At 28.3% G+C, this 13,200-nt stretch overlaps 1 protein-coding gene across 1 annotated transcript in view; it reads left to right on the top strand.

Annotated features, from left to right (window-relative positions):
• Window positions 1–13,200, top strand: part of pan (transcription factor pangolin) — an 810,214-nt gene that overhangs the window by 727,393 nt on the left and 69,621 nt on the right. Inside the window, exon 7 of the mRNA XM_075359090.1 lies at window positions 12,684–12,774. Within this exon, the coding sequence (XP_075215205.1) occupies window positions 12,684–12,774 (91 nt within the window). The remainder of the gene's footprint in view (window positions 1–12,683; window positions 12,775–13,200) is intronic.

Here is a 13,200-nt window from a genome sequence, read left to right as displayed (position 1 = left end):
AGTAATATACATTACCCAGTTATGTACCGAAGGCAAAAATCGTATATTTTTATTCTGCGTTACATCACATTTAACTAATAAATACCTGAAAGAGATATCCAAACCAGAAAAAATAATCAGGTAAAAAAATAACTGTCAGATTCAACTGAAGTGAACGGTAAATATACTTATTGTAAATTAAAAAAAATCCCTTTCGCCGCGCCGGAAGGCGGAGAAAACCGGTGCTAAGTAGGGAATAAAGAATATTTCCATCTTAAAGCTAAGAAAAACTTCAAATTTACTTAATACGGACAATCGTTTCATGTAAAAAAAGGTTCACATGTTTAGCATACGACAAGTCTTACAATTCCAGCAACATTTTGGTCATCCCTTGCCGTAAGGGTTGGTCATATCAAAACTTGTTTAAGACAAACGTTTTAGGTAATTTTTACAGGACTAACCATCACTTTAAACCGATTTGATACTTTGCCCATTAAGGGAGGTGTTATTTTTTTTTTTTGTTTCGAATTTCCATTTTTTTCACCCTGTGGGCCAATGGTTCGTGATATTAAAACAGTTAATAAGTTTTAGGCGCTTATCAAAAGAATAATACGAAATTTAAACGAATTCGATATTTTACTTAATAAAGTTATAGCGATATTTTGTTTTTTCGAAAAAGGCTCCCCATTTCTACCCCCGTGGTCCGATTTTGCACATTAACGAACGTGACCGAGATTTTGGTCGTTATATTTTATGTATCAATTTTAAAGTGATTGGCACAAAATTATGGCAGCTGTTGTGTACAAAAAAAAGTGTAAAGTATAAACTTTTGAACTGACGGTGGTTTTGGGTTCTGGAAGGTGTGAAACGGGAACATATGTCGAAATTTTCCGGAACTCGAATCATGGTACCCATTACAATAGGTAGCTTATGAAATCTACATAAAAATCAAGCTAGCACCACCAAGATACACTAAAACAGCTAAAAAGGAAAGAATTAATTTATTATTCCCATCATTTCCCATTTTTTATTTTATCGATCACAGTACAATTAAGTAACTTTAAAAAAAACCTAAAAAAAGAAAAGACAAAAAATAACTTTTTCTAAAAAAAACCTATCAGATTCAACTGAATTGAACAGTAAATTAAAAAAAAAAAAGATAACATTTTGACTACGCTAACAGGCTATTTTATTATAAAACAAAAAAAAACATACCAATAGATAATACTTAAGTAAATATAGTAAATTAGGTAAATACTTTTATTTTGAAATTAAAAAACTATTCAAATAAACGGGAATCTTAAAGTAGTTGATCTTTTATTTTAGTCTCAGCTAAATGAAAGAAAAAAAAGAAAAAATTCGGGCAACGAAACCGAATAATAAAAATAAAAACGAAAGAATAAAAGTGCCAAATAATTTTTATTTTAATGTTTGATCCAACACTTTTATTTTTAGATCCATACTTTAAGAGTCTACTATTTTTTATTTAAATTAGCATTTAGATTTATCTTATATTTTTTTGTTTTTTAAGAATTTGATTTTGTGTTGTGTTTATTACTGTTTATTTCTTTTTATTATTCGGTTTCGTTGCCCAAGTTTTTTTTATTTTTCTTTCTTGCATTTTAGCTGATATTAGAATTGCATATTTTCCATTTCTTTTTATAATTGATAGGTTGTCTTTCATTTTTTTTCTTGTTTAAGAATTTGAATTTGAGTTGTTTTTATTTCTTTTTATTATTCGGTTTCGTTGCCCGATTTTTTATAATTTCTAAATTTTTTTTAGAATTCTTGTATTTTAGCTGAGACTAAACTTGGATATTTTCAATTTATTTCTTGGTCAGCGGTTTTTGATATTTTTTAGTTTTTCTGGTCCTTTCGTGTTAATTTTTTTTTTTTCTATTAGAATGTAGCGTCGTTTATTAAGATAACTTAAAGCCTTCTTTCACATGGTTAATCAGTTTATTGATTCAGTCAAGGTGTTAGTTTTGTTTGTGTATACCCCGAATTGAAAGTTTTTTTTAATTCATTTTTGTATCTGGGTTAAACGCTTTTTTTAGGTTATGTTCTTTTTTTTAGTTAAATAGTTGTTTCCTGAAATACCTTCCTTTGTTTATTTTTGTTTAAATAATGTGTAACATCTTCAGAAAATCTTTCACCAAAATCCACACACCATGTGATTTTCTTTTCACATAGTGCCGTTATTATGTAGTTATGTTTTTATGATACTTGTTGGTTCAGATTAAGTTGTTGAACAATTGTTGAAGATAATTATATTAAAAGTCCTTTGTTTGTTAATTTAAATAAAGACAGAATATTTTTTAAATTCTTTATTGTTGAAGAGCTATAAGAGTTTAAGTAGGAGTACTTCGTCGGACTTGAACGTTTTACTTCGTACTTCTTTTATATATGTTTATTATTTTTTTTACCCCCTTTTAGTCTTTTAAATTTTGGTAGGTTATTTCAAAAGTAATTAGCACTTATTAAACGGTTCTTTTTTTTATAAAGATTTTAATATATCCACTTTTACTTTTTTGAAAATATTGTCTGAAATCTTATATAATATCCTAAATTATGTTATATTTATTTTGTAATATTTTTTTCGAATACCTCCATTTATGAACTTTTTACTGCGTTTGTTTTTTATATTAGTTAACGAAAAGAAAAAAATAATAATAAGCTTAAATATATTTACACCCACATATATGTATTTTTTAAATATTATTTTCACGCAAAATTTAAGTCGTTTACTCTATGACAGTTTTCTACCGTTTAAAATTGAAGTAAATCAAACTAGGCCTATTTGTTTTTCATATTTTATTTTTTAATGCTCAAGAATGGCTCAATAATCCTTATTTTCCTGACATCACAGCTCTAGAGCTGTGCCGGATATACGCTATGATGTGTATGTACGTGAAGGAATATTCTATGTACGTGTTTGTTTCTTAGTAACTTTTGACTGGATAAACCGATTTTGATGAAAGTTTGTTTAGAAACTCGCGTATATGTGGCAATTTGTTGGTAAAATATTGGGTGTCAGTATCTTCAGGGGGGGGGGGGAGATAATTTTTTGGGGTGAATTCTCTCAAAATTTTCCAAACATACCTCGCTTTATATGTAGCTCAATACAGACGTGCATGCTTACGTTACCGTTAAAAAAAAATTGCCCCAAATTCCCCCTTCTCCAATAATCGAAAATTTTTACCTTTTTAATTATTGCATATCTTTTAAGCGAATGTTTTTATTTATTTTCCTAGGCGTAGAGGTAGTTTCATCCGGAAGTCCCTGGTTCGAATCCCGGTCAGGCATGGCATTTTCACATGCTACAAATCATTCATCTCATCCTTTGAAGTAGTACCTAATGGTGATCCAGGAAGTTATAAACAAAAAAAAAAGCATCGTAGTAATGCAAATGATTAAAAAATATAAATTACTTTGGTGGCAATATTGTGGTTGAGGGAACCGATCAAAGTTTAAAATTATAGATTTTTTGAATTAAACTATTTTATTTTTATTTTTACTACCTTGCACGAAGTAAAGAAAGTATTGTGATAACGAAAAATTTACGTTTTCAGATTTCAACGGAAATATCCATTTTGACCATACCTGAATCCATTTTGACTAGTTTCGGGGTGACGTCTGTACGTACGTACGTACGTATGTATCTCGCATAACTCGAAAACGATTAGCCATTGGTTGTTGAAATTTTGTATTTAGGACTGTTGTAACATCTAATTGTGCACCCGTCTTTTTGATTACAATCGACTGAACCAAAGGTGTCCAAAAAAGTCCAAAATCCAAAACATTTGGATTTTGAACTTTTTCTTAACTGCAATAATAAGCCTTCATTGAGAGCTTTTCAACGAGATGTAGTATTACTTATTTTCATTGGTTCCAGAGTTATAGCCAAATAAAATTTTAATTAATGAAATATTTGGATCTTAAAAGGGGAAGATCTATAGGTTCGAATCAGGGCTCATCTCTTTTTTTTAACTTTTTTTTTATATTTAAATATATTGAAATTATTAATCTGTGATTGTGAAAAAATTTGTACAATAAATAATAATTCAATAATGACAATAAAAAAAAGAAAAGAAAATATATCGAAAGTTATTAATGAAATAAAATTCTATGTACTTTTCAATTTAAAAAAGAATGTGTATATGTAATTTAATAGGCGTAAAGGAAGTCATAATTTCAAGGAAAATAAAATTTCATCATAATTCACCTATATATTACCCCCAAAGACAATCTGACGTAACTTTTTATTGGTTGTACACTTTTCATCGGATTTGTTTTTTAATTTATTCCATTTACCACAATAATAAATTTATAGAAAAAAAATCTTGGAAGTTTATTTTGGAGTGGAGGAGCAGAAAAAATAAATAATACCGAATTTTTAATTAAAAAAATTTGTTTATTTAAACCTACAATGATAATTTCACAATAAAACTTCATCATACCCCCGTACCAGAAGTTTTTCATGAATTACTTTTTCAGTATATGATAATAATTACCAATATCAGGAAAATATAACAACTTGGCTATCAGATTTTGTTTTTATACTTTGCCGGATTTATATTTTCTATTTTCTAAAAATAATATTTGAAATTAAATTAATCATACAAAATTTGCAAATCATCTTGATAAAATTTTAAACGTAAAACATTAATAGTATTCGTTGACCTCCGTTTTAGTTGGGCCGGTAAGCGTCTCGGTTTTTCATCCGCAAGCTTCAGAATTCTAATTTGCCAGTGACATTTTTAATACGATTGCCCAACATATTTCCATACACTGAGCTTATGACGAATTAATTGTTCAATAAAAAGATAATAATAAAAAACGTAATTAATATTTTGAAAAGTGAATTCGATACATCTTAGAGAAATTATTCTTTTGTTGTTTAGAATTTTATATGTAATTATGTAGATAAATTTCAAAGAAGATTCTAAAGTTTCTAACAAAATTTTAAATATTTTTTTACCTACTTTGAAGTTTTGTTAAAATTTTGAAATTGCTTGAATTAGGGGTGTGTTCAGTAACACATTAAATTTCGATTAATTAAAAAAAAAACCATTGAAAAACATCAATATGTCAGCAAAAAGACAATTTATTGAACCAGTAACCACAACGCACTGTTTTACTAGATGTATCAAATTATTTATTCAATTTTATATTTATTTTTTTGTTTGCGTAAAAAATTTAATTTATATTGGAAAAGTTCAATTTTTATATTGATATAAACGTATTCAAATTAGAGTTAAGAAAACGTCAAATCGGTTACCGGGTTAATGAAAAAGAAGTATTAGATACGTTGCTGCAAAACTTAAAAAAATTAATAGTATTAATTATAAAATATTTATTAATATTCATGTCGTATAGCTTATAATTTCAGTTCCATAAATTTTTTTTTGATGATAAAAAGACTTGATTTGGAAATCAGATTGAATTTAATTGTATTCTGTGACTATATGTACTCCTTTACTAAGAAATACTGTCTTGACATTATTAGGAACAAAGACAATTAAAATATTTACCTACGGTTATATTTCAATTTTTCTTTCAACATTTTAACAAATCGTTCCCCATTTACAATGAGGTAAAATTATTTGTTTATATATATATTTTGTTAAAAAATAAATTCACTTACATTAACATTCGAACTAATTTTAATGTACTGCTTACAAATATCAAATATTGAAAATAATTTACATAATTTACGTTTTGTTTTTTTTTTGTATTATTATTTTTTTTATGTTCATTAGTATAGTCTAAACATTTATTCAGTATTTTTGTTTTATTTCCAAAAGTGATCAAATGTATATCTTTTGGTAAAACGTCATATGTATAAATGGGAAAACCCTTAATGACTCACTATGATTAACAATCCCGTTTCCCAAATAGCTGATGGTTAGGAAAAAATTAGCAAAACCCGATTTAATTAATTTACTGTAAAGGGTTTTTAAAAAAGGGTTTTGAGAGGCAATTTGAGTTCATATCTTAAACTTAACAAGAATATTTTCTTTAAATAATAAATGAGCATCCAGTCGTCCTTAATATAAAAAGGTACGACTGTGAGGAATTTTTTTCGTTTTAATTCTTAATGAATAGCTGGTGAGAAGGATGTAAACATCCAGAGCGTATTGTAAGGTAGATTTCATAAAAAAGCTACCTATTGTAATGGGTACCGTGATTCACCTTCCGGAAAATTTCAACATATCTTCACGTTTCACATCCCCAGACACCAAAACCACCGTCAGTTCAAAAGTTTATATTTCACTTTGTTTTGGATACGATAACTGCCGTAATTTTGCGCCAATCTCTTTCAAATTGATATATAAAATATAACGACACAAAATCTGGGTCAGGTTCGTTAATGAGCAAAATCGGACCACGGGGGTAGAAATGGGGAGCCTTTTTCGAAAAAAACAAAATATCGCTATAACTTTTTTATTAAGTAAAATATCGAATTCGTTTAAATTTCTACTATTCTTTGGATAAGGGTCTAAAACTTTTTTTTAAGTTACTTAATTGGATAAAATAAAAAATGGGAAATGATGGAAATCGAATAATGATGGAAGTAATAAATTAATTCTTACTTTTTTAGTGTATCTTGCTGGTGGTGGCTTGATTTTTATGTAGATTTCATAAGAAAGCTACCTGTTGTAATGGGTACCATGATTCGACTTCCGGAAAATTTCGACATATATTCGCGTTTTACACCTTCCAGAACCCAAAACCACCGTCAGTTCAAAAGTTTATACGTTATATATATATATATATATATATATATACTTTACACTTTTTTTTTGAACACAACAGCTGCCATAATTTTGTGCCAATCGCTTTAAAATTGATACATAAAATATAACGACCAAAATCTCGGTCAGGTTCGTTAATGGGCAAAATCGGACTACGGGGGTAGAAATGGGGAGCCTTTTTCGAAAAAACAAAATATCGCTATAACTTTATTAAGTAAAATATCGAATTCGTTTAAATTTCGTATTATTCTTTGGATAAGCGCCTAAAACTTATTAACTGTTTTGATATCATCAACCATTGGCCCAGAGGGTGAAAAAAATGGGATTTCGAAGACAAAAAAAATATATTTCCCTTAGGCACAGTATCGAATCGATTTAAAGTGGTCGTTAGTCCTCTAAACATTACTGAAAACTTTTGTGTGAAACAATTTTTGATATGACTAACAACCTTACGCCAAGGGATGACCAAAATATTGCTGGAATTGTAAGATGATTGGGCTTGTCGTATGTTAAACGTGAAACTTTGTTTCACATGCAACGATTGTCATATTGAGTAAATTTGAAATTTTTCTTAGCTTTAAGATGGAAATCTATTTTATCCACTACATAGCACCGGTGAAATCTACCTACGCCTTACGGCGTGCCGAAAGGTATTTTTTATTTTAAATAGAAAACTGAAATTTTTTAAGATTATTTACTTTATTGGTATTTAGAAAATATTTTTTCCTGATATTTACGAATTTCCCTTAAAATTACCCCTTAGAGGATTAAGAAGGATTAAAATTATTTTCCTTAATCTCCTTTTTTTCTTGTATAATTTTATTAATCTGATATAGAAACTTGAAATTTATCACATCTATGAATACACATTTTTTCTACGAATAAATATCTTCTTTTTTACCCTATAAACCACCCTTGAAAGGGGAGAATTAAGAGAGATAAAAAAAGGGGAATTAAGGGAGGATTAATTTACGAGGATAAGCTGAATTAAGGGAGAATTTTATACTTCTATATTTTGCGATCGGATTATGATAGAATCTAGAATACGAATCTGGTAATGAAAATAAGTTGAACAATGATTTAAAGAAAAATAATTGGGTCTTATTAAAAAAAATGAAACATGATAAGCATATATTTCTTAATTCTTGTGGATATTTTTAAGATATTTAGTAAAACATCTTTCTATTTAAAAAATCTTTCAGATTTTTAAAAATATTTATTCGTAGTATTATTTTCTAATCTTTATTCGGAGAAAAGAATATGAACTTTGAAGAACATGTACTCGAAAAACATTTTTTTTCCCGACTAATGAATTTCACCACAGAAACTTACAAAGAAGATTGTACTTGGAAAAATGAAGGTTGAAATTTATAGCGTATGGAAAATGTCATGCCTGACTGGGATCGAACCCGGGACCTCCGGATGAAAGGCCGGAGGTCCTTCTTCTTTATATAGAAATGAAACAACCGTATTAAAACGGTTTTATCGTTAGATTAATTACTTTATTTTTTTAAAAAATCATATATTTGCTTTGTAATTTTTATACGATTTTTAAATGCTAAATGTTGCAATTTTAGCTGCATAATGCATCTGGCATCTAAGTTGTACGGGGATAGTTGATAGAACGAAGGGTAAAAAAGTAGGGATAGATTTAATACTTGAAGATTGCATAGCTACTTTTAAGCTTCCCCTCTTTTTAAGTACTGTGCTTTGCAAGTAGGCCTATTACTGTAGAATAATTGCGGTACTATACTTACATGTTGTACATGTACCATAATACTTACGTTGTATGTCTGTTCTGAAATGCGTAGAGTTTTATTTTATCCACTTATAAAATAAGCTTATAACTCTTTCATCGTGTAACTAATTTTTTTTAAATATTTTTTATTATTTTAACATCTAATTGATTGTGAGCGCTGGATCTGCCGTTTAAAACAGGTGAATATCATAATTCTTACGAGATGGATATAAAATAAAAATTAACTTTTCATGTGGATGCGTTAAACGTATTTACGTTAAATTTGTGGAATATTTTATATTAAACTTCTAACATAAATTACTTCAGAGCATGAATGAAGATGATATGTGTATGAGTATAAATGAAGTGTAATCTTGTACATTCAGGTCGACCATTCCTGAGATGTGTGGTTAATTGAAACCCAACCATCAAAGAACACCGGTAACCACGATCTAGCATTATAAACCGTGTAAAAATAACTGATTTTATTAGGACTTGAACGCTGGAACTTTTGACTTCCAAATCAGCTGATATGGGAAGACGCGTTCACCACTAGACCAACCCGGTAGTTTAGGAATGGTGGGCCTTTCTTTTTTCCTGTTTAGCCTACAGTAATTACCGTTCAGATAATACTTCAAAGGATGATGTGTATGAGTGTAAATGAAGTGTAGTCTCTTGTACAGTCTCAGTTCGACCATTCCTGAGATGTGTGGTTAATTGAAACCCAACCACCAAAGAACACCGGTATCCACGATCTAGTATTACGATATAGTATATACGATCTAGTATCTAGTAAAAGGAATGGTCAGCCTTAGTCTATACAAGATTACGCCTCATTTACATGTCAAACATATCTTCTTCATCTTATTCGGCCATGGGAGAGTTGCTCATTTTTCTCTAGTTGAACAGATTGCAACGTACACATTAGGATTAAAATAATTTACTCAAAATTGAATTTTTAAAAAAATTTACGATAAATTTTTTATATTTCATATGTTGATAATGTTTACAACCGATCAAACATTAGGTTTAGGATTTTTTTATTAGAACAATTTTGTGAGGATATATAATTAAATTAATACAATTTAATCTTAGCCATTTGGTGGAGCGGTTCTTATCTATCGTTTATTCGGAAGGTTCTGATTCGAATTCGGCTTGCTATTTTTTATAACTATGAAATTTGTTTCCTAAAAAAAAAATTGTTAACTGGGATTAGTCTGTATTTGGAATATGAAGTTAATAATTAATTCCTGGAAAACCGTTATATTTGTCTGAATGCCGATTTAGAATTTTTACAGTGCTGCCTGGTTATTTAAATTTATTTTAGGTGTTACGAAATTTGTTGTTTATTATTTTAATTTTATTCGTAGATCTGCCACGAGTTAATTAATTTTATTTACGGTTAAAATATTTGTATATTAATTTATATTAATATTGTTCATTCGTCTGTTTCATTATATTAGTGTTAAAACAGTTTTCTTAATTCTTTCATTAAATTCTGTTCTTTTAAAAGGATGTTATATATGTAATATGCATGTTAAAAAGACAAGACATATTGTTAGCGGAGTGTGAACATGGTGTGCACTCTGTTGGTTGTCTGCAGAGGCGCTGCTGTTAATAAATCACAGTCATTGCAGTCACTTGTCTGCAACTCTGCAGCAATAACGTCCGATTCTAAACACTATAGCCCTGCACTATGCTTGCTGTTGCCACGACTATATTGCTTCAACCGCTGCGGGCTTATCGCGCGGATTGAAAATTTTTTTCTTTTCTCTCAGACAACAGAGTGATTAAGCAACCGACTTCATTCTTGTTTGTTTTCCTCATCCTCTTTACAGTGGTTAGTTTTCTTTCTTTTTTCCTTCTAAACTGTCGTCATTGCTATTCATTCCTTCTTTTTGCTATTCTCATGTGTTGATTGTCTTCATAATTTTTTTTTACGCTTTCTGTAGAGATTTGGTTCATATTATATGACATTTCTTCCTATGTTATATGACTCATACATTCCACCTTATGTTTGTTTGGATTTTAATTTTCGATTTAGTTTTTTATGATTTACAATAATGTCCCAATTTAATTCAAGGGAAATTAAATAAACTTTATAATTTAAAAAAAAAAAATTTGTTAATATTCAACTTTTATTACACTGTTAATTTTATCTACGTTCTAACGATTGAACGTGACGTTACGTTAGATAATTTAACACATATTTTATTAGAAATTAACTTAAATTTAATAACCTATAAGTTTATGATCGTTATAATATATTGCCTTTAAAATTTTTTATTTGATTTTAAAAGTATTTCATTTTTTCCTTAACGTTTTAATTTATATTAGACTTCTAACCATAGCCACTATGCGTGTTTCATGATGGGGGAATTGTATGGTCATTTGTCGGCTGTCAACATGTGAATTTCTCCTCCTTCTTCACCTATAAGTTGTCATAGTTACGAGTCCGAAGGTCAAACATCAGATAAAATATCTAACAGATTATACTATCTTAAAAGTTGAAAGTACTGGAAAATTGTTTATTAGTTTAATAAAATGATTAATCTTCGTTTATAATCCCGAACCGATTTGATTTCCTCTAATTTTATGCGAGTACAATCAACTCTGAGAAATGAGCATTGAGTACCAGTATTGAGTATTGAGTGAGACTTCGAGAACGGGTCGGTTATTACCTTTCAGAAATAAAATAATTCATAAATTAAAATTACATCATACTTAAGCACAAATTAATTCAAATAATAAATGAACATAGATGTGACGGGTTGTTTCAATGCGTTAAAACATCTTTTATTTTTAATTAGTTTTAAATGATTATTGTAGAATTGTCGTTTAAATACTCCGATGTGGTACGCGTAATATAATTTTGCTGTTGAGGACCGCGTATTACAGCACCTTAGACAAATTCAACCGATAAAATAAATCTGTTCTCCTTGATATATAAAAATTACAGGTTTATATTTTTCATTCATACTCATTCGTAACATATACTTATGCACCGATCTGAATAAAATATTTAATTATAAAATTTAATTTCAGTATTGCTGAAACATACTCTTACGACTGTAACATATTCTTGTAACAATGCGTTTCTATGATAGGATTCTATCAGTTTATTTTGATTTAAAATTTGTACCTTTAAATTTTTTTGATAACGATTCCAGCGATGTCAGATAAAATACATTCACAGCCTATCCCGTAATGTGGTTCCTTTACCCTCAACCGATTAAAAGGAATTAATTTTCATTAAAATATTTGATATCATAATTGATTAGTAAAATTTTCCTCACAGCATACGTATAAAAATTTTCTCCAGAAGAATATAAATGTGAAAGTTTACATTTATTAAGAATAAAGCTCCTTTTTCTATTAAATAATTCAAACTTTCGCATGCGTTCACGTGTAAAAATACAAATATACAAGCGTAATTTGATATATATTTGTAAAATATTGCATGATACAAAAGTTATGCTTAATTTTGCATGAGTAGTTTTAGAACGATTTATATATAACATTTTAAAATGTTAATTGTCTTTGTTATTATTTTTATAGATTTTATATATTTAAGTTTTATTTTCCTTTATTTGTTTAATTAATTACCTTGAATTAATAAAAATAAATAAAACAAAAATAATTAAAATAATTTTAACCCACGGGTTTGGTCTAGTGGTAAACTCGTCGTCGAAGTTGAAGTTCTCAGGTTCAAATCCTAATAAAGGTAGTTACTTTTAATCGGATTTGAGTACTACATCGTAGATACTGGTGTTGTTTGGTGGATGGGATTTCAATTAATCCAACCATTTTTTTTTTAATTTATCATTTTTTTAATTGTGATTATTGGCTTGGCTAGAATTGTTTGATTAAATATAATACATCCTGTATATATATATATATAGAGAGAGAGAGTAACTTTTTCGATGGCAGAAGTGTCTTTGAACTTTAAATTCCAATTAAATATTAGTTTTTTTATTTAATTTTCTTAAACTGGTATGTTTATTTTATATTAATTAAAAAAAAGTATTAAATAAATTTTTGTTTATAAAAATATATTTAAAAAAATGTATGTGCTTATTGTATTTGATTTGTTTTATAGCACGTTATTTTTTTTATTTTTATTTTTTGCTTGATGTTTGATTCTTTGTTGCTTTTTATTGATGCTAATTTTTTTTTTCTAAAAATTAAATTTAATGTATTTTTTTCAGGGTTGACCCGAGCCCCAATGTACCCGTTTACGACGGGCCAATACCCTTACCCTATGCTGAGTCCAGAGATGTCTCAAGTTGCTGCATCCTGGTAATTTTTTTATTTTAATTTTAAATTATTTGTTTTATCGAATAATACGAGTATTATATTGATTATAAAATTATTGGACTATGCAGGGTTTCAAATGATGTTTTTTCCATTTTTTTTTTTTAAATGGGCCTTGAAATTAAAAATATTTTTAATTAATTAAGATAACTAAGATTTAATAAGTTTTATAGTGTTTTTTTTAAAATAAATATAATCTGTTTTTGCCGTTTTTATAATGAAATTCGAAATGTTGACCCTATGTTTGAATAATCTAATCGTTACAAGTAACTTTTCTGGCCCCCACAGATTTCTGTTGAGTTCAAGACAAATATTTGTATTGGACATGTTACAAACAAATATTAACAACACTGTGAGTAATAGAAAACGAGGAGGACATTACGGTCAATTTGTCCCATTTAAGAGGTCTTC

The sequence above is a fragment of the Lycorma delicatula genome, chromosome 3, assembly GCF_047948215.1.
Source record: "Lycorma delicatula isolate Av1 chromosome 3, ASM4794821v1, whole genome shotgun sequence".
Classification (NCBI taxonomy): Eukaryota; Metazoa; Arthropoda; class Insecta; order Hemiptera; family Fulgoridae; genus Lycorma; species Lycorma delicatula.
This window is presented reverse-complemented; position numbering and strand designations above follow the sequence as displayed.